Source organism: Ananas comosus, linkage group 6, assembly GCF_001540865.1.
Source record: "Ananas comosus cultivar F153 linkage group 6, ASM154086v1, whole genome shotgun sequence".
NCBI lineage: Eukaryota > Viridiplantae > Streptophyta > Magnoliopsida > Poales > Bromeliaceae > Ananas > Ananas comosus.
Window position 1 is genome coordinate 9,826,116 of NC_033626.1, and position 26,683 is coordinate 9,852,798.

At 34.3% G+C, this 26,683-nt stretch overlaps 3 protein-coding genes across 3 annotated transcripts; 2 read left to right on the forward strand and 1 right to left on the reverse strand.

Moving 5' to 3' along the window:
• LOC109711236 (protein trichome birefringence-like 1) lies at positions 6,151–9,356 on the forward strand. Its single transcript, XM_020234181.1, has 5 exons — positions 6,151–7,740; positions 7,835–8,027; positions 8,130–8,323; positions 8,412–8,570; positions 8,708–9,356. The coding sequence occupies exons 1-5, from the start codon at positions 6,248–6,250 to the stop codon at positions 9,048–9,050; spliced, it is 2,382 nt and encodes a 793-aa protein (XP_020089770.1). The 5' UTR covers positions 6,151–6,247; the 3' UTR covers positions 9,051–9,356.
• Positions 13,384–17,737, forward strand: LOC109711348 (putative D-cysteine desulfhydrase 1, mitochondrial). Its single transcript, XM_020234347.1, has 10 exons — positions 13,384–13,749; positions 14,476–14,541; positions 14,628–14,822; positions 14,913–15,023; positions 15,209–15,300; positions 15,521–15,607; positions 16,025–16,082; positions 16,161–16,274; positions 16,819–16,916; positions 17,313–17,737. Exons 1-10 carry the CDS (start codon positions 13,462–13,464, stop codon positions 17,515–17,517), a joined length of 1,314 nt encoding a protein of 437 aa, XP_020089936.1. The 5' UTR covers positions 13,384–13,461; the 3' UTR covers positions 17,518–17,737.
• LOC109711347 (glutamate decarboxylase-like) lies at positions 18,009–22,026 on the reverse strand (the record flags this gene model as incomplete). The annotated part of the gene is given in 6 exon segments (XM_020234346.1): positions 18,009–18,787; positions 18,897–18,949; positions 19,028–19,281; positions 19,398–19,612; positions 19,681–19,881; positions 21,822–22,026. Coding segments are annotated over 6 exon segments (1,405 nt in total), but the record flags the coding sequence as incomplete, so codon positions are not given.

The window sequence follows — 26,683 nt, forward strand, 5'->3', positions numbered from 1 at the left end:
GTTCAAATTAATGATCCACACCGTTAAATATGATCTAGGATATATGAAGTTCTTAGAAATAAAATTTTAGTTTTTTTCAGCATCGTTTACTTAATAAATAAATTATGTCAAAATGGACGGCGGAAATTGAATAATCTTTAAATTTTGAGTATAGAACTTTTAAATTCAAGATAAAAAATATTAACCTTAATCTAGATAGTTTAAAGTATTTTCTATCAAAATTTGAAGAAATTTAGATTCTTCTATACCGTTGAACTCCAAATTCGTCATAGTAGCCATTGAAAGTTGACAATTTTGAAATGATTTGATCATAAAGTAAACTATATCGAAAAAATATAAAATTTTATTTCTAAAAACTTTAAATACCCTAAATCAGTTTTAACGATGTAGATCGTTGATTTGAACACCCTAAGATCGAAAACGAGACTATAGAAGAATACTTTGATCAAATACTATTCTACCTACCACCACTTGGATCAAGTACTATACCACCTACCACCACTTACCACTATCATCTCAACCTTAATTTAGATAATTTAAAGTTTTTTCGACATAATTTACTTTATGATCAAATCATTTCAAAATTGTCAACTTTCAATGGCTACTATGATGAGTTTGGAGTTCAACGGTATAAAAGAATTTAAATTTCTTCAAATTTTGATAGAAAATACTTTAAACTATCTAGATTAAGGTTAATATTTTTTATCTTGAATTTAAAAGTTCTATACTCAAAATTTAAAGATTATTCAATTTCCGCCGTCCATTTTGACATAATTTATTTATTAAGTAAACGATGCTGAAAAAAACTAAAATTTTATTTCTAAGAACTTCATATATCCTAGATCATATTTAACGGTGTGGATCATTAATTTGAACACCCTGAGATCGAAAACAAGACTATAGTACCGGAGCTCCGGTACTATAGACAGTATAGTAGCCTAATTCTATATATATATATATATATATATATATATATATATATAGAGAGAGAGAGAGAGAGAGAGAGAGAGAGAGCAGTTGAGCTAGATACTCTCAAAAAGCACATGAGGTGGTGGTGCTTTTGAGTTTTTAACCATTGAATGGAGAGATGTAGGATTGAGATGATGGTGGTAAGTGGTGGTAGATGATGGTAGTTGAATAGTATTGATCCAGGAATATTTGTAATTAAGTAGTAGATCCAAGTGCTAGAAACTTAGAAGCACTAAGGAATTGTGCTTCTAAAAGTATTCTAGCTGAATTCTCTCTCTCTATACTATATATAGGGCGTGTTTGGTTCGAAGTCGGAGTCGGAATCGGAATCGGAATCAAAATAAACTGGAATCGGAATCGGAATGACTAATTACTATTCTGTTTGGTTCAACACCTGAATCGGAATCGGAATAAATCATTCCCATTATCAGTGTTTGGTTCAGGTGGATATAAAAAACGTAATCAATTTAATATACTAACATTATCTTTATAATATATTAATTTAAATTCAAATTAAAAATTAAATATTAAAAATTACATCAAAATTTTGAAATAATGTCAAATTTTAAAATCTATTTTTTTTTAAAAAATAAAACTTTGTAGTTGAGTTAGCATAATTCAAAATATGAAACTAAATTTTAATTTATTCAAATTCAAACTTAAAATTACAATTTAAATTTTAATTTGAATCCATAAATTTAATTTAAGTTTGAAATAAAATTTGAATAAAACTTTATATAAATTAAAATTTAATTTAAATTCAAATTCATACGTTAGATTCGAAATACTTGATTAAATTTTAATTTTTAATTTAGGTTTAAATTAAAATTTAAAATTATATATTTAATTTTTAAATTTTAACTCATATTTTAATTAAAAAAATTAAAAAAATAAATTTAATCCGAATAAATATCCATTCCGTCCGGATTCAACTTTCAATCCGGCCTCCTAGGCCGGATTGAAAAAGAGGTGATTGAGGGATTCCCATTCCACTCGGGAATCGGAATCGGAATGGGACTCCCGCGTACCAAACACCCACAAACGGATTTACCCATTTCGATTCCGATTCCAGGGTGGAAAAAAAGCGAACCAAACACGCCCATAGAGTTGAGCTAGAATACTCTCAAAAGTACGAAGGGATTGGTGCTTTTGAGTTTTTAACCATTGGATGGAGAGATGTAGGGTTGAGATGATGATGGTAGGTGATGGTAGGTGGAACAGTATTTGATCCAAAGGCTATTAATAATCAAGGAGTAGATCTAATGGCTAAAAAGTTAGAAGTATATATATATATATATAATGAACGAGTTATAATACTTTATCACAAACTGGACAAGGATATCTTACATCCTTTGGCCCTAATTTTGTTTCGCCTAATAAAAATTGGGATGAATCTTGGTACCATATTTGACCATTCGAGTGTCTCGCATACGACTAAATGTTTATTTTCGGAGAGTGCATTGCAACCGATTGAATATTTATTTTTTTAACTAATGTTGAACATCAATATAATAACCAATATTATTTTCTGACAGCTTAGAGAACAATATTTGTTTCACTTTACTTTAATATAATGTCAGAATACAAACTCCTGACTTTGAGTTTCATCAAATTAAATTTCTAGTATTTAATTTAAATCCATATTTTAGGCATATCGAAAAATTTGGAACTCTGAGAGAAAATATTGAATATAAATATTAAGATATGCGAGCATAGCATTTAATTTAAGTTCATGTATTGGGCTATCGAAAAATTTTAAACTTAAACATGAGAAAAAAAAAATATGAATATTAAAAAATACCATCTTCCACAACTTAAGCTATTAAAGAACAACAAATTTATACTTTAATTTAATAAATAATAATATTATACAAATCGCACAAGTTTGGAGGGCGCATTATGTATGATTAAATATAAATATTTGCTTCTATTAGTGATGCGTTGCTTGCATTAATTAAATGTTTATTTTTGTGAATGATAATATATTACGTAGATCGCACTAATAATTCGCTTAATATATTTATTATTCTAATATTTTTTACCTAATTATCTTAAACCTTTCTCAATGCTAAATGACCCCAATATAACTTTAATGATGGAAAGAACATTTTTTTTTCACCAACATCATGCCTATTACCTAATACCAAATGTTTGGTTGAAACGCATTTTGATGTAACGTTGAAGTCATTTTGGTACAAAGCCATAAATCTTGGGCGCGGATTTTGGAATTGATCTCGTTGCTGAATTTTAGCGAAATTAATCTGTACTGTTTAATATCAGACAATGCATGTGCATTAATTATGCTAAAAATCAGCAGTTGGATAAATTTCGTGCACAAAAAATTCTATGCATGAAGTTGCAAGAACATGAATATTTTGTAACCTTTCCGTATTTAGGACTTCCAGTAGTTTGTAAAAAGGATTAATCGCACCAATGGTTTTTAAACTTTTGTGTTTAAGAAAAATTTAGCTCTCTTTTTTTTTTTTTTTTTTCCTTTTTGCATCCAATTGAGTCGCGAATAATTTGTATTTATTTTAATTACTTTTATTATCATATGGCAAGATTTAATGCATATTATCAGTTAGAGCTGCTTTCAGTGGTGGGACTTAATTGAAATTAATAATAAGGGCAATTGCTTATATTGTTTTTGAAAGTTTTCGACTTTCTCATTTACCTCTTTTAGAAAGTTAATATTTAAAATACCTTATTTACGTTTCAACCTATTTCAAATATACCACTAGAGTTAAATTCTGTCAATGAACTGTTAGTAATAGTTGTTATCTTTATAAAATTACTATTTTGTCTTTTCAAATATACTTTTCTATCATCACTGACTTTTTTTATTTGCCCTTACGTTAGAGGCACAAAATGTACTTTGATTTTTCGTCTTGTCAAATATACTCTTCTATTATTACCCATATTTCTTATTTGTCCTTAAGTTAAGAACAAAAGAGGCATTTTGATTTTTTTAACTCCTGTAAATATTTAACTCATATTTAACCTAAGTTAACTTAACGGATGGTAACTATAGAGCTATTTTGAAATAACGGAGAAACATATAAGAAGTATATTGAAAAAAAAAGAAGTAGAGTTAAATAAGATATTTTCGAAGTTTCGAGAGATATACAGGCAATTCTCCCTTAAAGATTGCATGCTCTTAATTAATAGTTATATATGACTTATTGTATCATTAAAAAGTAATGATTGCATGCTCTTAATTATCTTGTTTCTAAGCTATAATTAATAATAATCCTAAAATAAATAAGAAGTCACGCTGATCCAATCGAGTTATTCAAATTCAAATCTATTTGAGCCTAAAATATGAAACATTAATAAAACCCAACATTCGAAAAAGCTCGAACAATGGTACAAAACCTAAATATCATGTAACACGAAACCTTAAAAAAACTTGAAATTCGAACTATTTAGATTTAAATCGAAATAATTAAAAATACGACGTAGCTTGTATCCACATTGACCCAAAGTTGAATGTTGAAACATAAAAACAATTGAATAAATCTGAAAATCGAAATTATACGAATTCTTAAAATGACCTTCAAGCCTTTTTTTTTTCTTTTTTTTTTTTCAAAAATGATAGTGGATATGACACACACATTCATTATTTCTGTACATTTATTCTACTCTAGAATCTAATTATTATCTTATCTTAAAATTATTGATAAATATACATGAGCCGATATAAAAAAAAATTTATATCCTAATGTAAAAAAAAGATAATGATATTAAACAGGTCCAAAAATTTTGAAATTTGAATTAATGAAAAAAAAATGTGAATTGAATTTTTAAATTGTCACGGTGGAACCGTAGCAGTTTTTTCCGTCCAACACTCACTAAATTTCAGTTTATTACTCCAAAACAAACTCAGTGGCAATTTAGATATTACAGAGAACAGTAATGGCAAAAGTCAAACCATTGATGCGGTTGTACCACCACACAGTGATGTGATGATACGGTCACGGGTTCAATAAACAATTGCCTGAACCCGGTGTACCCTTATATCTCATGAACCGCATTAGTTTTGATAATAATTTTTTAAAAATTAAAAATTATTTAATGTAATTTTTGAAGACCCGGTGCATGAAAGAATTAGATTTCAAAAGATAGGTGCTACATGTGCACGCTGTTTGGAGCATACATTTTACGTTTTTTTAATTCAAAAATAAGAAATTTTTTTTAAAATTAATCTAATAATTTTATATTAAAACTATGCTAAACTATTTTTGTCTTGTACTACAAATATGAGAACTTTTTATTAGATATTATTTTTTTATATAAAAATTAAGATAAACTTTAATTATCTTTCGTATGGTTTAATATTTTTTTTGACCATCCAGTAATTCGAAAAGTTATATTTAATTATTTTATAATTTTTTTACTGTATTTTAAGTATTTATTTTTTGGTAGAATATGAGATTGATATTTTTTGCAAAATATATAATAATATAATATGATTTACTATATTATAATTTGTACCTTGTCATCCTATAGTTTTAGAAAAAAAATATCATTTCGCTACCGTTTTTAACAGTAGTTTCTTTGATAATAAAAATAAAATTACAAAATAATTAAGCGTTATGTTTTAAATTATATAATAATAAAGTAAAAAAAGTATGATAAACCGCCTATAGACAAATTAAAGTTTACTCTAAAAATTAAAATTAATTTCTTCATTGCCCTAATGAAAGGTTGGAATTTCAAAAATATTTTTTAAAGTTGTAAAATATTATTGATGCCGTTATATATATATAAAATGTTAACGGTTTATATTTTGAGTTTGAGGTTTATAAGAGTACTTGTAATATATTTATATATTAGAGGGGTATGAATGATAGGTTTGCTTATTTAGTTGGATAAAAATAATGTTAGATTTTGAAGGAATAATTGTAATATATTAAAATTTTGCAGGGTTATATTTGAAATTGCTTCAAAAATTATTAGAAGACGGAAAAAAAAAATTTTCGAAAAAAATATAATTTTAGAGGGGTGGTGTATAAGATGTACGTGTACACGCGGTGCAGGAAATATTTCACACACACACACACACTCTCTCTCTCTCTCTCTCTCTCTCTCTCTCTCTCTCTCTCTATCTCTACACCTGTCCCTCTCACTCCCTCACTCCCTCAATTTAGCAACATAACACCCATAACACCCATAACACCCACTCCTCTCTCTCTCTCTCTCTCTCTCTCTCTCCTCCTCTTCTCCCACCATTAAAGCCCAATTCCACTCCTCCCCCCCTCTCCCCTCCCCCTGCGCCATGAAAGAGCTCGGGAAGCACCCACAGAGTGGTGGAGTAGTTTCTTCTTCTTCGGATCTCAAAAGCCTCGTCTTGGTGATGAGCACGCGGAGGACGAAGCTCTTCCTCTACGGCTTCGCCTTCGCCTTCGCCGCGCTCACCGCGTACATCGCCATCTTCAACCCCTCCGGCGGCGGCGGCGCCCCCTCCTCAGCCGGGGCCGGCGCCGCCGCGCCGTGGTTCAACTCCCTCTACTCCTCCGCCGCCGTGCGTACGGCCCCTTACAGGTCTCAGATATCGAGCTTCTTCTCCCACATCTTCCCCAATTCCACGGGGAATGGGGGCGAGGTGGGAGGGAATGGGGGCGAGAGAAGGGGAGGTGGGTCGGACAAAGATGGGATTTTGGGGGGTGGGAACGGGGGAAATGGGGGAATTGGGTCGAAGGGAGGTGGGGGAAGTGGAGTTCCTGTGAAGAATCACACGGTTAGTGATGTGGGTTCTCCGCAGGATCAGAACGGGGTTTTGAGTGGTAAAGGTGGAATCTTGGCGAAGGAGAACGACGGCGGAGGCGGAATTGGGCTCAAGAACTCGACGGGCAATGGGGCGGCGGCGGCGCCGGCGAAGAAGGCAAAAGAGGGAATGTTGGAAGTGAATAAGAACACAGGAAGTGGAGCTTCTGGGAAGAACCAAATGGTTAATGGTGTGAGTTCGAGCAAGAAAGACGAAATTTTGGTGAATAAGAACGAGAATGGAGGCGGAATTGCTTCGAATGAGGCAGCGGCGCCGAAGAAGAAAAACGAAGCCCTGGAAGGGAATGGGAATACGGGGAGTGCGATTACACCGCAGGGAAATGGGGCCCCAACGAAGAATCACAATGAAATTGGTGTTGGTTTGGTGAAAAATGGGGTTTCTACCAATAATCAGGCGGAGGAAGCGGTCGGGTCGAAGAAAAATGGCGCCTTGGATGGGAAAAACCAAGCAGGAAGTGTAGTGGTTTTGCTCGGAAATGGAGCTCCGGCCACGGATACGACTAAAACTGAGGTTTCTATAAAGAATCAATCTAAGGACAAAGTTGGTTCTCAGGGTAATGGAGATTCAACTAAGAATCAGACAACGATTGTCGTCGGCAGCGGAGTAAAAGGTGGGAATCAAAATCAAACAGGGAAAGGAATTGCTTCAAATGGTAATGGAGTTAATGGTACTAAACAGAAGGCAACAGTTGCTGTTTCTCAAGGAAGCGAACCTGCGGCGAAGAATCAATCCGTCGAAACAATCGCGAGTGTTTCGAAAATTAGTGCTTCTGATGGCGGCGGGAAAAGAATGGATGATTGGATCAAATCGATGATAGGTTGCGACATATTTCAGGGGACATGGGTTAAAGATGATTCATATCCTCTCTACCCGGAGGGTTCCTGCCCCCACATCGATGAGCCGTTCGATTGCTATCTCAATGGACGGCCTGATCGCGCTTATCAGAAGCTCCGGTGGCAGCCTAGCGGATGCACAATCCCAAGGTGACGAAAATAATAAGAAAAGTTTCAAACTTTTTGGTTTAACTCGATTCATGTTTAGTGTAATGCATATTAATTGCTCACCTTCTTTTTATAGATTGAATGCAACTGATATGCTAGAGAGATTGAGGGGAAAAAGGCTAGTTTTTGTGGGCGATTCGCTCAATAGGAACATGTGGGAGTCTCTGGTTTGTGCTCTTCGGCATTCGATTAAAGATAAGAAGAAGGTTTTCGAGGCGTCTGGTCGGCAAGAGTTCCGGACCGAGGGTTCATATTCTTTCTTATTTACGGTTAGTTAACCATACGTTGTCGATGGCCGATACTATTAGTATTCTTCATTGTTCTTGTTAGTGATTATGATCACTGCTTGTTGTTCTATTTGTGGGTGGTAGGACTACAATTGCAGTGTGGAGTTCTTTCGATCCCCTTTCCTTGTTCAGGAATGGGAGATGCCGATAAGCAACGGGAAGACGAAGGAAACTCTTCGGCTCGACATAATCGAGAGATCATCTCCGAAGTATAAGGACGCAGATGTTATCGTCTTCAATACCGGGCATTGGTGGACGCACGAGAAAACTTCCAAAGGGTAAAGCTTCTTCCGCAACATTGTGTCGCGCTATCATATTTCATGTATTTTTAGGAGTTTATAATTGAATTTAAGTCGCGCCATACAGGAAGGATTACTATCAAGAAGGAAACCATGTATATAGTGAGTTGAACGTCGTGGATGCTTTTCATAAAGCTCTCAACACTTGGTCCAAATGGGTCGATTCCAACGTGAACCCTAAGAAAGCCATAGTGATCTTCAGGGGCTACTCCGCGTCCCATTTCAGGTAGATTCGCCTTTTTCCTTTATACCGATTTCGAGATCTCAAATGTTTTCTGCTTTGTTTAGAGCGGAATTTGATGCTTGATTAATTCTTCGCAACCTCTCGTTCTAAACTTTCGTTCGATATGTTTAAATGTCTAGTGGGGGACAGTGGAATTCAGGTGGGCAATGCGACAAAGAAACCGAGCCAATCAAGAACGAAAAGTATCTCTCGTCGTACCCACCGAAGATGAGCATATTAGAAGATGTGATCAGGGGAATGAGAACCCCTGTTGTGTATTTGAACATTACGAGGATGACCGACTATAGAAAAGACGCGCACCCTTCCATTTACCGCAAGCAAAACCTAACCGAAGAGGAGAGGCGGTCCCCCGAGAGGTACCAGGACTGTAGCCACTGGTGCCTCCCCGGCGTGCCGGATTCTTGGAACGAGCTACTCTACGCACAGCTTTTGATTAAACAGCATCAACTCTTCCACAAATAAAAAAGCCATATACGTAGATTCGGTGTTTATACATTATTATTATTATTATGTAGGGGGGATTCAATAACCGACAAGTTGATCAAAGCGATGTTGTCGCGATAAAGAGAATGGAGTTTTCTCGAAGTAGAAAGGTTTCGAGTACTTAGCATCTCACATGGGAGGGAAGCAAGATGGTAAGCTGAGACCTCCCAATATCGACACAGATTCTTTAGAACCCTTTTTATGCTTTTAGAATGTAAAGTTGATGTTATGTGTTAATTTAAAATAGAAAGCAGTATATATATGATTCTAAAGCAGTTTGGGTCCTCTTTGATTGCTTCTCCTTTTCTTCTCTTTGTTGGTTCTTTGAGTATGTTATTACTGCATGTATGATTTCGTTATATTTTGCTTTAAAGTTTACATATGCCACTGTGAGTCAATGCAAAGTGTATACAGATATTTAACTACTCATTTTATGAACCAGTTATACCTTATTTTTATTTGCATGGTAATATGTTCTCTTAGATCTATGACTATATACATACCAGTGTTGATCAAGATTCTGTGAGTTACTGCTGTGGCTTCTGTGGCTGGTAAGGGTCTCTTTCAGATCAATCGAGATTTCGCGAATTTATCATGGTGGACCTCATCTAATTTATTTCCTTTGTGTGATCGGCATATATGGTGCAAATATTTGTCCATCGTGTCGGATTCTGTACATATGGTTTTGCACTTTCTCACTTTAGTATTCTATGGCATGTGGTTTAAAGTATATCAAGTTAGTACCATGTGGTTTGACACTTTCTCACTTTAGTACTATGTGGTTTAAAAACTACAGGGTAATAACTTGATACAAAAATAAAACCACAGACTTGATACAAATATAAAACCACATAGTACTAATTTGTTACACTTTAAACCACAGGGTACTAAAGTGAGAAAGTGCAAAACCACATGATACTAACTTGATACACTTTAAACAATACAGTACTAAAATAAAAAAGTGCGAAACCACAGGGGGGTTTTGAAGTTTTTCCCAAAAAAAAATTAGTTTTCAGTCTCACTTGTTCAGGAGATTCTAAGCATCAAGATGGTTACATCTAGAGAATGTATTTTTGTAGTGAATTTTAAAATTTCTACAGAATTGTTGTCTAAGTGTAACGGTGTTTTCAGTGTTTCTTTTGCTTCTGTAGATCATTGTACTGTTTTGGAGACCCGTGATTAGGGGTGGAAACGAGCCGAGCTCGAGCGAGCTTACCTCGGCTCAAATTCGGCTTGAAATTAATTTCGAGCCTAAATTTAAGCTCAAGCTTGGATTGAAATTAATTCGAGCCGAGCTCGAGCGAGCCTAATTTCAAGTCGAGCGAGCTCGAGCCCTAAACGAGCCGCTTGAAATTCTCAACATTATACGATCAATAGTTTAATTTGTATAAAACATTATCTATAATTTGATACAAAAATATGTCTAATAGTTCAAAGTACAAAATAATTATATGAAATATAGTATTATAATATGAAAAATAATAATTTATGAGTTGAATATCTAATTTTTTCAGCCTCACATGTTTTTTCTTCCGCCTTCAATCTCTATATTATTCATTTTCATTTATGCAGTCAAAAATAAATAAATTATATAGATAAATATTGGATTAAACTATCCAATCATATATAACTAAAATTAAAATTTTATATGAATAATAATTTTTTACTTTAAAAATATTCTGTATATTTTCTCAAGCATACAATTAATAGCAAGGTAGCCAACGGCGAGCATACGATATTACTTGGTAACTTAGAGGGCTTCCGGCTTGGCCACTTAGGGTGAGAGACAGAAAAAAAGAAAGAGAGAAACATATTGAAAATTTAAAGCTCTGTGAAAGAAAGAATGAAAGAAAGAATGAAAGGAAAAATATATAAATTTAGTAAAATTTTGCCTTTTTATTTGTCTATTGGATTTGTTTTTATGGGCCAACAACATTATTCACTCAGCCTATATATAATTAAAATATATTATATTTATATATTTTTTAATATATATATATATATATATAGTGGTACAACTACTATGCTATCGAAAATATAGAGAATTTGATATTTTTGAATATTTGACCCTTTGATTAAAAATTGTATGGTTTGGATGATTGCAGTCTCTCCTAAGATTAAATAATACTCTTAGGATTGAGTGGTCCCTACAAGGTAATAATAATATTAATCCAAAGATAAGAAATGATTAAAGGGATTGATCTAAGAATCAAAAAATCGAAAGTACCAGATCTCTATACTTTCGATAGGATAGTAGCTTTACTATATATATATATATATATATATATATATATATATATATATATATATATATATATATATATATATATATTCGAGCTTTTCGAGCCTAATTCGAACGAGCCGAGTAATACTCAAGCTCGGCTTGAAATGAATTTCGAGCCTTTTATTTTGTTCAAGCTCGGCTCATTTAATTTCGAGTCGAGCTCGAGCGAGCCGAATATCAAGCCGAACACGAGTCGAACGCGAGCCGGCTCGCTCGTTTGCCAGCCCTAGCCCTACCCGTGATAGAGACAACTAAGGCATAAATTTATAATTCAAATTTTTTTGTCGTGAGCAAAACTGATAATGTGTTTGTGTGGGCTATAGGCATGTAACGCATGTTTGATTTTTTTTTTAAAAAAAAAAAACAAAAAACTGTAAACTTTCGAACTCGAAAAATTAAATGTTTTTTTTTAAAAAAAATCTAAAAAATTTTATTTTAGATTATTGAACTTATATTTATCGCAATTGTACAAAAGAACTTGTTCACCAGTTGCTATTGGGCTAGTTGGGCTGGGCTTGGTGAGTGGACCATTCAAAGCCCAATATATATTTGTGGCTCTCTTTGTTGTTGAATCATTAACGTATCGATGAGCGCATCTTTTTATTTATCAAAGAAATTATTACAAAATATAATTAAGAAATGAGGGATGTACTAAGATGTCATTGACTCTATATTGTATTTAACTTTCAAGTTATTTTTAGGAATAAAAAATGAAGCACATTAGAGATGAAATGCGTTATTCCGAATAAATAATTTTATGCTAATATTTTGTGATGGAGTAAGAGGTACCTACTCACTCACGATTGTTTTAGATGATGGTGATTATTATACTCAACATTCATGAACGAATATATAAAAATTACTAATAAATTCAACATCATTAAACTTAGGTTACGGCATAGTTTGGGATTGCACTTTCAAAAAAATTGCTTTTATATTTAAGAAATATTAAAAAAGAAAATTTAAAAGTGCTTCCACTCTTTCCACCTCCAATATTATTTTAAAATTATGACAAGGACCAAAGTAAAAGTTGTAATTTTAAATTTTGTGGACCTTTAAAAGCTTAAAAATAAACCACCACAATGCCAATGTGGGGGCTAAAAATACCAACTTTATATATTATTAGAAGATTTAGAGAAGAAAAAGGTTAAATTATAAAAAACCTTCTTACACTTTAGTCCTAGTCTCAATTATCTTCTGTATTAAAAATTGCATCAATGATCATCCTATACTTTGTTATTATCTTAAATAGACCAAAAAATTTTAAAAATTGGTAAATTAAGTAGTAAAATTTTAATAAAATAAGTTGACGTACCACATTGTTCTACATTTTTTTCAACATATATTCAATTTGCAACTCAAAAAATATATAAAAATTTAGATAAAGAAAATCTCCTATTTTGCTCATACTACTAAATTTATAGTTTATTTACTAATTTATTCAATTTATATGATTCTATTATATTACTTATAGATAACAAGTTTTATAGCTAAATTCAACAATTATCTCAAATAGTTAACCTATTTGAGATAATAACAAAGTGTAGAAAAATGATTGATACACTTTTTTATACAGGGATTAATTGAGATAAATGCTAAAGTGCTATAATGCTTTTTATAATTTAGCCAAAAAAAAACCTAAAACTTCAAATTTCTTCTCATTTTGAGCTATTAAGCACCTGTTAGGCCTTGCAGTTGCGTCCCGTTCGTTACGCGAAATCGTAAGAGAAGCATTTTTGAGAAAAGGTCTGCGGTGCGACTAGCGAGCATATCATATTGTTAAGCCAAATACGGCCAAAATTATAGCGACAACCAGCACCGACAAAATTTGCACCAGTAACGTTTGACACTGTAATTTTATAAAATAAAATAATAAAAAATAAAAAAATGTATTTAAATTTTTGCGCCTTATGTAAAACAAAATCAGTAATTTTTAATCACCATATTATCAAATAAAATCTAAGTCTGATTAAATTTGATTCACAAATTACGATGGAAAAAAAAAGGGAAAAAAAAAAAGAAGAAAGATCCAACGAATCTGGTGTCACCGCTGACGGCGCCACTGGAAAAGAAACATATGATACCAGACAGCAGACGAAAAAAATAATGCGCTCCTCAGGGTACTGCCTGCTGCGGCCGGCAATTTGCGGAGCTGCTTCTTGCAGTGCTGCCGTCCCACTCCTCCCCCTCCGAAGCCCTTGTCAGAGACGAAGCAGCAGAAGAAGAAACAGCAGATCGCTCTCCGTCTCGTCCTCCTCCTCCTCCTCCTCCTCCTCCTCTTCGTCAATGGCAGCCCGCGACATCGGGGGATTCCTCTCGAAGCAGCCCTACCATCCCCCTTCCTGGGCTTCGCACCTCCGCCCCATCCCTTCCCACTCCCTCTCCCTCGGACACGTACCCGCCCCCTTCTTTGTTCCCCTTTTCTCGAATTTAATTTTGAATTTTGCAGGTCAATTTAAGGATCAATACAAGTAATTAGGGTAAATGGAAGCGAATCAATAATTCATAATTTAATAGGGTGTAAAGTTTTTTTTTTTTTTTTTTTTTTTTGAAAATCAAACCATTTCTCAAATTAATATGGAGAGTTTAATTTGAAAAATTCTAGGGGCCTTCGAAATGTTATTTTGTGGTTTATATAATTAATATATTGTACATCTATTCTTTCTACATTAAAGAAGGATTTGGGAGGACCATAGGTGACCCATGTCCCCCTCCCAAACCCTCCTTTATTCTCTTTCCCCTCCTTTATTCTCTCTCTACTCTTCTCTCTCTCTCTCTCTCTCTCTCTCTCTCTCTANTAATTTGTATCCAATACGAAACTAAATGTTAGGTCTACTGTTAGACTGTTGGATTTGAGGAAGTGGCAGTAGAATAGTCCGGTTTCTAGCTAAAATTATCGCGAAAGATCATCATCTATGTTATCAAAGAGTCATTTTTAGATGCCTAGCGCGACAAAAGTTTTGTTCGTTGTACTTGTGATCAGAATCTCTTATTAGTGTTGTTAGCATTAAGATTATACCCTTGTTACGTCGAATGCCCGAGCTCCTGTATTAGCATGATATACTACTTCTGCATGTTTCGTTTAGCTATCTTCTTACACTCTCTTTGGTCGCTCGTCAGCTTCCGACTCCAATTCACAAGTGGAACCTTCCTAACCTTCCAGAAGGCACTGAAGTCTGGATTAAGGTTTAACTCGGAATTATTATAAGCTGCTTGAGGATGTTCACTTGATTTCGTGCTTTCTGAACCTGGCATTCTTTTCGAAATTCTAGCGTGACGACCTCTCAGGAATGCAATTGAGCGGCAATAAGGTCAGGAAACTCGAATTCTTGATGGCTGACGCTGTGGCACAAGGAGCGGACTGCGTCATCACGGTGGGAGGTATCCAGAGCAACCACTGTCGTGCAACTGCTGTGGCGGCGAGATATCTTAATCTTGACTGCTATCTGATACTACGCACCTCCAAGGTTACAAAAATTAGAAATGGCTGAAAGTGCAGATGCTTAAAGTTGATATCTTGATCAGACATTTTGATTGACTAATTGGTACTCTTACAGGTTCTTGTGGATAAAGATCCTGGTTTGGTCGGTAATCTCCTAGTTGAACGCCTAGTAGGAGCACACATCGAACTTGTTTCAAAAGAAGAATATGCCAAAATAGGCAGCGTGGTTTGTTCACCTCTGTCATTCCTTATCGTACTGGCATTAATCAAGTCTCTGGGTTTCAGCTAATTATACGTTAAGTTTAGACCGATGTTTCTAAGTCACATACGTTAAGTTTTCTTTTTCTTGCTGCTTTAATTTGATTTCTTACTTATCATCAAATGATTCGTTACTCTATTCTTTGGGCCTAGGCTCTTGCCGACATGCTGAAAAGGAGACTTGTAAATGAAGGAAGAAAGCCGTATGTGATTCCTGTCGGTGGATCAAATTCTCTTGGAACTTGGTATGTCAATAAGCAAACAAAATGAATAACAATGCCTCTTCCGATGTCATATTTCATCATTATTTTTTTACTTGTTTCCATTTCCTAAAAAATATGCCGAGAAACTGAAACTTGTGGAGATACCGAAACATGCCCTGAACTCATCTATTGGCATTTCTTTTCAATTTTCTTAGCCCTTTGGCTTCTTCTGAAGTACTCGTTACAATGGTTGCTATTTCAGGGGATACATTGAGGCAATGCGGGAGATTGAGCAACAAACCCGTTTATCTGGTTTTCAGTTTGATGACATTGTAGTTGCATGCGGCAGGTTATTTTCTTGCCAAGCAAATTTTTACATCTTTTAGAATGCTTATTAGTTACTATCCATAATTATATGATCCATGGCCTAAGAGCTTGTTTTTATTTCGGAACCATTCTAATACTGTTATATGCTGGAAAGGAGTTTGCATTAAAGCTGGCTTCCTTTTATACACTTAGCTATCGAGATTTCAGTGTGTTAGCTTCCTGTCAAATTTGGAGCTGTCACAGAAAGAGCTTCAAAACAGATAGGAAGTTAAATGACTTTGCATAGCACATACTACATTTGCACACATGAGCTATTTCTCTTTATGTTTTAATTATCCATCACTCTCCGTATCTTGTCAAATTTTACAAAGTTTAATGTGGATATTGCAACGAATTCAAGTTTAAGGTTTTCTTTTTGACTTCTTCTTTTGATTTGTAGTGGTGGAACTATTGCTGGCCTTTCTCTGGGGTCAAGTTTGAGTAGTTTGAAGGCAAAAGTATGCAACGACATTAGATTAGCAGATTGTTATTTCATAGTTACATAATTACCTACTAATCCTTGGTTTGTAGGATAGGTTCATGCATTTTCTGTCTGTGATGATCCTGACTACTTCTACGACTATGTTCAAGGCCTGATTGATGGACTTCAAGCTGGTGTCGATTCACATGATATAGTCGACATTGAAAATGTGAGTGGTACTTAACACAAAGTTTCTTACCTTCCAACAATTCTAGCTATACCTTTTTTTCTCTTCACATGAATGCCTTCTTCGAAATTTACTTAACAAAGAAAGAAGAAAACTTCGTTTGTGGTTAATTTGTGTTGTTTTCCTGGAAGAGAAGTCATAAGTATCTTTCTAAGCGACAATAATATGACATTTTGGCTTGTTTGTGTGGTTACTGAACTTAAATCCTTTTCCCTTCAGTCGGTTTTGCTCAATTAATAGTAATGTAACAGCCTAGAAGCCATGTAATGTACATCAAGCACTAGCTCTAGCAGTTGTGTTTACTCATGTATTGCTTGTAAACATATCGTGGTTCTTTTGTATTCTATGTGTATAAAATGTGAAGTTTGTTTGAAGTAAATGAAAGATATATTTTTTTATTATGCCTAACCACTTTTTGAACTAAAATTTGCCGTGCTACAAGTAATTTTTTGGCTTCTATGATGATATTACTGGCATTTAAGCTTTGTTCTATCAAGTTGTGAAATTTGCACTGTCGTTAAAATAGGCCAAAGGCTTAGGGTATGCCATGAACACAGCGGAGGAGCTTGAATTTGTTAAAAAGATAGCAGCTGCAACAGGCATTGTTCTTGACCCAGTCTACAGGTGCGACAGTTTTCAACTATTTCTAATTGAGATTACAGGAAATGTTTTTTATGTTTCCCTTTTCTAAACCTGAGATGTTATTTTCAAATAGCATTTTACATGAAGTAACTGGTCATTTTACGAAATCTTGGCAATCTGTTTGCAAGAATATAGTCTATAGGGAGAAGTAAATAATTCGCACTGCGAAGGATCTTTTTCAGATAACCTGCTGACCTTACACTTCCAATTGAAAGATCATGCGGAAAAAAATGAACTTTTTCCCATGTTACATATTTGAGACATGACTTAAAACTTGTTTATCAAGTCAAGTGATGCCTTTGAATTTGGTTTAAGTGCCAAATTTTTTCTTGCTGAAACGAGTAGCTCTTTAGTATGTACTTGCCTTTCCTAACGCAGTGGAAAAGCTGCATACGGTATGTTGAAGGACATGGACAACAACCCTGCAAAGTGGAAAGGGCGGCGAGTTCTCTTTGTGCATACCGGCGGCCTCCTCGGGTTGTACGACAAGACCGAACAGATGGCATCTCTCGTCGGCAATTGGCGTAGGATGGAAGTTGATGAGTCCGTTCCACGCAAGGACGGGACGGGGAAGATGTTCTAATGCTCTACTTCATCAACTCTCCTTCAAAGTACTTGCTCAATTTCCCAATAGGAGCACAGTTTTTTTCGTTTTCTCTTTTCTTTTCCTTCCCTTTTTTTTTTTTTTTTTTTCTCTCAAGGGATTGTTGTTAATTATTTTGGACATAACGGGTCGATATTTGTAATAAGATTGGTAAACCATGATGCTAATATCATTCATGCCAATGTTTTAAATTTCTGCATGCCAATGTTTCAAATTTCTGGAATTCTCAATATACTACCATGCAGAAAACAAACGAGAGGGACATTTGGCCTTTGATTTCTCAACAATGTTACTGGTCTTATTCCACCTGAGGAATTGGGTTCTGCTTTGCAGTGAAAAGATAAGGCAAAACAAAAAGCTGGGCAGCAGTGAATTTTGTCCAAGTGCTTTTGCACCAAGCAGGTAGTTTTGGAAGAAAAAAGGGGTAAAATGGCTTTCTGCAGCATGGAAAACCCACCTGAGGATTTCAATACAAAAGCTCTACTATCTTTTTGAACAGTTCCACTCTAAAACAGTACTTCCGCAGAAATTTCATAACAGCACTATACTACAAGAGCTCCTAAGAAGAGAGAGTACAGGTGATCAAAACAGATGCAACATGTAGCAGACTGACATTTATTCAGAAGGCACAACACACAGCAGTAAAGCTGATGGACTGGCAGGGAAGAGTCTAGCCATCAGCAATCACCACTATTCACACTAACACTCACACAAACATACACGGATACACCATAGCAACACACCAGTGTAATCCCTAAAAAGCACTCCACAACTAGCAAACTCCACTGGTTTTCTTGCGGTCCACCAGTTTCCGCCAATACTTTGTGATATCCTTCTCCATCTCCTGAACACTCTTCTTGACCATCGTGCCGGCTGGCTTTTCCTGCACGCTGACATTCACGATCTTCGCTATCTTATTCGCGTGATCCTCGAGCTCATGCAACACCTTCTGGATGTCGGCGACCAGCCGCTCTGCGAGGCTGCGGCTGAAGTCCTCCCTGATCACCACGCGGAGGACGGCCACGCGCTCCGCATCAGGCGGCATGGTGTACGCAGGCACGATCCAGCCGAACCTTCTTAAATTCTCCGAGATGTCGAAGACGGTGTACTTGCTGCTGTCCTTGAGAGCGAAAGCAACCAACGGCACGCCGGATTCCTTCGAGACGATTTCGAATTGGCCGGTGTTCTCTATTCCTTCCCTTAGGACTTTTGCGTTCCCCATGCAGTTCTCCATGATGTCCTTATACCCCTGTTCAAATGAGAATGTAAACATGATACTACAGAAGCAATCACAAAATAAAGACTTCAGTAGTTGCTTTCTGTACTGAAACAATCAGAATAATCAGAGAGAAATGTACCTCGAAGCCCAACCGAATAAACTGATAGTATTGTGCAATTATCTGACTCGAACCTGCAAGAATTCGCAAAGGAACATTCTCAGAAAGCTACTCGTTGCGACGAATCAAATAGCCAGTTCGATAATTCTTGCCTTTAGAGAAGTTGAGAGTGAATGTAGGCTGATCTGCTCCAAGATAGTTAATATGGAAAATGAGCTCTTCGGGCAGATCGTCCTTCCTCCTCCAGATGACCCAACCGACACCTGCGTAGACGAGCCCGTATTTGTGGCCGCTGACATTAATGCTCTTGACTAGGGGAAGTCGGAAATCCCATTCCAGCTCCGGATTCAGGAAAGGTGCTATGAATCCTCCACTCGCAGCATCGACGTGGATAGGCGTGTCCCACCTGAACCACACGAGAAAACACAAGTCATTGCTGAAATCTAACAGCTAACACAACGAATTGTAACAAAATGTTACATAGAAGGGAATCTCATCTTCTTTTTTTTCGTATGTGCTTACCCTGTTTCCTTATTTTTCGCTGTGAGCAGATCGTTTAACCGCTTTACATCCTCAAACTCCCCATTGAGAGTTGAACCCAAGATGGCCGCAACACAGATAGTGTTCTCGTCGACCAATTCCACAGCCTTCTCAGGGTCCATTACATAATATCCCTCCCTTAACTTAACCTCCTTTAGTTCGACTTCGAAGTACCTCGCAAATTTCTCCCAGCAAACCTTGTAAATAGAGAAAACAAGTTAAAGAAGAAAAAAGTTCAAATCTGAGCTTAAAAGGTAGAAACTACCTGAACATTGGCGCCGGTGACAATGTTAGGTTTGTCGTGAGGCTTTCCCTCGGCCTTTCTTTTGTTCTGCCACTTTCTCTTGAATGCTAATCCTGCCAGCATTATAGCTTCTGAGGATCCGACAGTTCCAACGCCTACTGCGGTTTCTTCCTCTCCAATTGGAGCATGGAAAAGGTGCGCGATCATATTTACGCAGCGGTTCTGCAGGAAACAGAAAGAACAACAAATTTGAGCAATGCTAATCATGAACTTGACGCATCACCTAGTACGATAGATATACGGGTGATTCTCGAAACAATCTTTTGCACTCTCCCATGAATCCTTAATCATCATGTACAACAATAGACCACAACAATCAGTAAACAATGTTTCATCTCCGACGACATACCAGAGAAAATAGAGAAACAGATGAGTCTAATGTTGGGCATATAAATCAACACTTTTTTCTGCAATTCTCTCCAGCTAAAAAGTATTTGCACAATTGATGTCTTAAAGAGTCGAAAACCTTATTAAAAATCAGTAGCAAGCCATATAAGGCCTGTTGTAAAATCTCTGATTGCTGCCTACAGGCACTCTCTTTCTCTCCAAAATTAACAAAGACTACTGCCGCCCTTAACAAGTAACGAGAAATCAGTAAATGTAGGCCTTCAAAGTTCAGAAAACACAGCTAAGAGAACTCAGTAAACAATCATTATACAAGTTTAGCGCACGCGACAATCTGATGCTGAAGAAATCGAACCAAGATAACAGATCATGTATTATGAGCACAAATTCAACTCCAACAACCTAGATAAAGAATGTGAGACTACATTATGAAACCACAAATCTACGAATTGCGTGTTTTTAACATTATTGTAATATAACTGAAGTAGGAAAACATAGCATATTGAAACAATTTTTCACTGTCAGAGATAATAACTCCTGATTCAATTCTGGTCCAGTTCATCAAAAAACTAGATAATTCAAGTTCCAAATACACTCTATAACTAAGATCAATTCAATTCCACCAAGATTTGATTCAGTTCCAAACATTGTGCACATGGTGGGTCCACACAGAACACATCAGAAAAGATCCAACTAAGATAAGAGAGGCAATGAATTCAAAAGATGTCCAACCGCTTTTGATTGCAACAGATATGACAAGACGCGACACTAACCGACATAAACACTAATTAGAGTGGGGGACCAAAATTTATTCACATTCACTGTCAAAAAACACCTGTCGACGAATTTCCACATCCTAAAACAAGAGCACTAGTGGATATTTGGCAAGCAATTATTGTAAGGACTTGGTCCAGCAGGTCAGTTGCTGATAAACTGCAATGCATAGCATCTCTGCTTTCGATTTCCATCACAATTAAAAGGAAAAAAAATAATACTAAATCTTGTGTTAAGATTGATAGTAACAACTGGATGGATGGCAGATCAACAGGGTGGTTCACTTCTAATGCAGCAGACCAGCTCTGGGGAGTAATTTATCCTTGTTGGTTTCTATTCCCAGAACATAGAACAGAATTTATAGAGCTTTTCGCCAACCAAATACAGTAGATGTAGGGGCCGGTTGGCCTAGAATCTCGAAAAGTAATTTCTGCAGAATTAATTTTGGTTTGGAAAATTAATTTTCATTAAAAAATGTAGAGTGTTTGACTCAGTAAGTGATTTTATAAAACTGTTTCACAAAATCTTTTTGCTGCTTGCAAATAATAATAATTTTTGCTGAATTTTATTTTAAAATTTGAAGTCAAAAATTTAAATTCGACTTTAAAAATTTTAAAAAAAAATTGTATTTAAAATCTGAACAAGAATTTAAAATTTAATATTTAAATTTAAAATATAAATTTAAGATTTAAAATTTAAAATTTTAAATCTTAAGAAGCATTTGCTAGCTACAGTTGAAAGCTATTATGGAGACTTCATGGAAAAAGCTCTAATGCCTATGCAAAAGCTGTCGGTGCTTTTTCGATAAGTTGCACTTAAAAAGAACCCTTTTTTAAGAATCTCCAGCACATAATAAAAAAATAATAATAACAAAATAACATTATTTACCGCTCATTTCAAATCTTGTTTTAGTGCGTCTTTCAACTGAGCCGAACTCGGTATCTATTGCTATAATATAGCTGAGAAGTAACAAGTGAAGTTACCTGGAGCTCGGTGGTGACGGGGTACTCGTCCATGTCGACATAGTTCTTGTTGATGGAGGCCATGATGAGCTTGTCGCACTCCGGCTCCATCCACGTCGTCACGAACGACGCCAGGTTCAGCCGCGGGTTCCCGTCCAGCATCAGCTCGTCATTGATGATCTGGTACGCAGCGTCCTTCGGTATCGCCTCCGCGGGCATCTTAAACCTTCATTCATTTATTCATTCATTCATTCATTCATTCATTCATTCATTCTCATAATATGTTATCGAAATATCTACTGAAATTTAAGGAATCAATCAATCAGTGGTCACCGCGGGAGTGCGGCGCGGACATAGCGCGAAGCGAAGGTGTAGTGCACAGCCGTGTCGGCGTCGCGGATCGCTTGGGAGAGAGCCATGGAGAGAGAGTTTATTGCTATGTTTGGAGAAGGGGAATTGGGGGGTTATTTATACATTGTATGATTGGTTGCTAAGTTTGTGGTGTACATATAATTGTTGCTGTTACGCTCCATATTGCTTTCAAAAGAAACAAAGGTGGGGTGGGGCATAGAGATTCCTTGTTCTTGAGGGGAAAAGTAAATGGTATCACTTTCATCTGATTGCTACTCCAGTACTAGATCTCTGTGAGAAAATATCTTGTTCTAGGCATATTTTTGATATTACTAGATCTCTGTGAGAAAATATCTTGTTCTAGGCATATTTTTGATATTACTGTGATGCGGAAAAATATTTATTTTTATTTTTTCAAAAAAATTTAAAAAAATTTAAAGAAAGAAATTGTAAGTGGGCAACCAATTGAATAAATTAGAGTTCGGATAAAATAAATTTTTGAATGAATTAGAGTTCGGATAAAAATTATTTCTTTTGTTGTTTGTTTTTATAATTATGGAACCGAAAAAGTGAATAATGCATCTCAATAGCTGTTTATTACACAAAAAATCGTGTTAGGAACCCCAACAATCCAGAAGTAGATTTAAAAATAGTTTCATAATAAATTTTAGTTTTTTTAAAAAGTTTCTATAGAGTTTTATAAGTCTAATTATTAGTTAAATAAAAATTATATAAAAATAATTTAATAGTTAATTCTATTTAAATAAAAATTATTAAAATTGGTATATATGCAACGTAAATTTATACAACAACTTATTTTATAAAGATTTATGTGAAAAAGATTTGAGATAAATCTATCTAAATAATTTTTTTAAAAAATCAATAAATAGAAGGGAAATTGTTTAATAAAATCAATTATATATATACACACACATACTATATTTCTAAAATCTTACTCTTGAAATTTAAATTCTGTATTTTTTTATACATCGATATTTTACGTGATTTAAATTCATCTATCAGATGATTAGATTTTATTACACAATTTATTACGTGTATTATTAATAAAATTAATTAATTATATTATGTACAATTAATTATTAATAAAATTAATTAATTNTATTTTTTTATACATCGATATTTTACGTGATTTATTAATAAAATTAATTAATTATATTATGTACAATTAATTATTAATATAATTAATTAATTAATTATATAGAGTTTAGAGATTTTAAATTTTAAATTTTCAAGTTTAAAATTTGGAAATAAATATTATAAACTAAAATTTAAAATTTGAAATATAAAATTTAGAATTTGAAACTTTGAAATTTGAAAGTATCAAAACTTCAAATTTTGATATTCAAAATTTAAAATTTTATATTATAAAATTCTAAAACCCTATATAGAGAGAGAGCGAGAAGGGGAGGGTTGGGCACGTGTCACTCCAAGGTCCCAAAACCATCCTTTACATCGTACTAGTGAATTACCGGCGCGATGCTGCGGATATAAAAATTTTTTATAATAAATTTTATTTTTTTTAATATTTTTATATAGTTTTATAAGTCTAATTATTAATTAAACAAAAATTATATAAAAATAATTTAGTAGTTAAATCTATTTAAATAAAAGTCNAGCCGATCGACGATTCGAAAATCGTAACATCGAAAACGAGCTGGAAGCACGGAAGGCTCCGTGCTTCCGATAGCATAGTAGCCTCACTCTAATAATAATATAATAATATAATAATAGAGAAAGAATAGCCCCTGCACTTACACCTGTAGGTGGAAGGTGGAAGGGCCAAATCAGTCTCATAGTCAAAAATCAAAATCGGCAAGGGTAAACTTCAAATACCTCCCGTGGTTTCGTATTTTCTCACTTTGGTATCCTACAGTTTAGTATCCTATAGTTTAAAATGTATCAAGTTAGTACCTTGTAATTCAAAGTGTATCGAATTAGTACCCTGTGGTTTCTCATTTTCTCACTTTAGTACCCTGTGGTTTAAAGTGTATCAAATTAGTATCCTCTGGTTTCGCACTTTCTCAATTTCGTACCCTGTGATTTAATATTTCGTTAAATTATATACAAAAAAACCTTCAGATATCCTATCTAGATTTATCGAATATTTATTTTAGCACCATTTAGTTTTAACTTTGTCACTGATTTAACGAAAAAAAATATTCCGAAATAGATAACAAAAAGAGAAAAATAAAACCACAAGATACTAACTTGATACGAAAATAAAATCACAGAGTACTAACTTGATACACTTTAAACCACAGGATACTAAAGTGAAAAAGTACAAAACCACATGGTACTAATTTGATACACTTTAAACCACATGATACTAAAGTGAGAAAGTGTGAAACCACGTAGGGGTATTTGAAGTTTTTCCTAATTTTTATGTATTGTGAAAAATAAAAAATATATTATTTTTTAAAATAGAAAATATATTATTTATAAATTATTTTATTAAGTAGGAGATGATAGATTTTATTGAACACAGTAAACGATTCAACGCCTTCCAATTATTCCGTTGAATCGGCCAAATTATGGTTATTTGATCGAATAAAATTTTCACAAAATTATTTAATAAATTATAAAACTTTGAAGGTTTATATTAAAAAAAGTCCTCAAAATCTAACTCATCTTATAATAATGAGAAAAATAGTGCTATCCATATAGAAAAGTTGCATAAGTCTGCCGTGGAAGTAATTTTTTAAAGTAATTTTATAAAGCTATTTGGCAAATTTTCTTAAGTGATTTTGTAAAAATTTTAAATTTTAATTTAAAATTTTAAAGTATTGAAAATTTTAAATTTTATTTAAATTTATAATTTATAGTTCAAATTTTTAAAATTTAGAATTCAAATTTTTAAATTTAAATCTTTGAATCAAAATTAGAATCAAATTTTAGAAAGTATGTTTTGGCTTCCATTGGGACATATATCTAGAGTCATGATTAAAAAATTAAAATCTGATTTTGTAAAAGAGGTTATGAAAAGCTATATTAAAAAAAAAATCAAATAGTGGACTATATCACCTAATAAGTGGTTAAGTTGATGTACAAATGGTTCAAATAGTTGACTTCTCACCTAAGCTGATGTACAAATAGTTTTTGTTTTAATTCATATAAATGATGTTTTATAAAAGATTTAATTCATGTTTTAATATTAATAACTGAAATTTTGAAACTTGAAACTTGATGTATACACCATAAAATTACCGGTGTGTTTGGATTGACGAATTTTTGTATCCAACGAAGCTTAAAGTGTAGTAGTGTTGGAGTTTTATTAAAATGCAGTTATTTTTTTGTTATTTATTCCGATGCAATCCATACATCTAAAAAATTAAATTCATGCAATTTTTTTGTTTGTTTTGGTATCTTGATATTAGTATAATTAATTTTTTAAGTTTTACATTTTTTTATGTAAATAAATAGGTCTCGTTACCATATAAATATAGTGATAAATTTATCTCCACAAAATTTAACATATTAAATAGTTAAATTCTCTGTTATTATTTGTAAAGGTAATTCTATCCGATTGTTAAGGAGGTAATTCTAATCCAATGTAAAAAAAAATAGAGTTTAAATTTTAATATTTAATAAATTTTTAGAGAAGGTTGACAAAACAGCGCAATAGAGATGCTTTATTGGAAAGTCTGAATTTCTTGTCATGTATAATATTTATCTCTATCCTAAATTATAATTTTTCTCTCTAAAATCTAAAATTTTTAGCTTTTAACATTAAAAATTACTTACTCAATTATTGAATGAAAACAAAATTATAGTATATAACAGCGAATTTGAGATTCTCCAACAAAATATTGTTGGAAAGGTTTTGGCTAAAGTTTTATCCCGCTAAGGGCATGTTTGTTTGGGTGGAAGTGGGTGGAAGTGGAGAGGAGGGAAGTCGTTTTCGTTCTAAACGGTCACTTTCGTTGTTTGGTTTGCCGTAAAAAAGTTAAGGTCGAAACTCGAGTTAACCTCAAATGGCGTAATTGACTTTGCCCCATTGGGGCGAAGTCAATTACGTTGAAAAGAGGTGAAGAAAAAATAATAAAATAATATAATAGATAAAGATAGTTATATTTAAATATACTTAATTATGTTACTAATTTTTTTAGGCCTTTTTCCATAAAAAATCCACTTATTTTGGGCTTTTGCAAAACCGAGTCACCTTTTTCGCTTTTGCAGATTCGGTCCGCTTTTTCAGCAAACTGACCAAAATACCCTTATTACTTTTTCTCTTTCCTCTTTCTCTCTCCTCTTCGTTTCTGTCGTTCTTTTTTTTTTCTCGCCGAAAAAAAAAAGGCGGACCGTCGCCTTCTTCTTCACCGTCGTCTCCCTCCTCACCATCCTTCTTCACCGTCGCCCCCCTCCTCACCCTCCTCTCCACCGCCCGCGACCCCCTCCTCCTCTCCTCCGCCGCCGCGGACCCCCAGCCCGATCCCGTCGCCGCGAGCGGCCGCGGCGAACGGGTTGGGCTGATATGCGGAGAAGAAGACTAACGCGAAGAAAAAAAGGGAGGG

Excerpts from the sequence above, each read along its gene's own strand:
- LOC109711236 (XM_020234181.1), top strand. The coding sequence starts at position 6,248 with ATGAAAGAGCTCGGGAAGCACCCACAGAGTGGTGGAGTAGTTTCTTCT. Across the intron at positions 8,324-8,411 it reads CACGAGAAAACTTCCAAAGG|GAAGGATTACTATCAAGAAG; the intron begins GTAAAGCTTCTT and ends CGCGCCATACAG. Across the intron at positions 8,571-8,707 it reads TACTCCGCGTCCCATTTCAG|TGGGGGACAGTGGAATTCAG; the intron begins GTAGATTCGCCT and ends TTAAATGTCTAG.
- LOC109711348 (XM_020234347.1), top strand. The coding sequence starts at position 13,462 with ATGCGCTCCTCAGGGTACTGCCTGCTGCGGCCGGCAATTTGCGGAGCT. Across the intron at positions 13,750-14,475 it reads ACTCCCTCTCCCTCGGACAC|CTTCCGACTCCAATTCACAA; the intron begins GTACCCGCCCCC and ends GTCGCTCGTCAG. Across the intron at positions 16,917-17,312 it reads GTTCTTGACCCAGTCTACAG|TGGAAAAGCTGCATACGGTA; the intron begins GTGCGACAGTTT and ends TTCCTAACGCAG.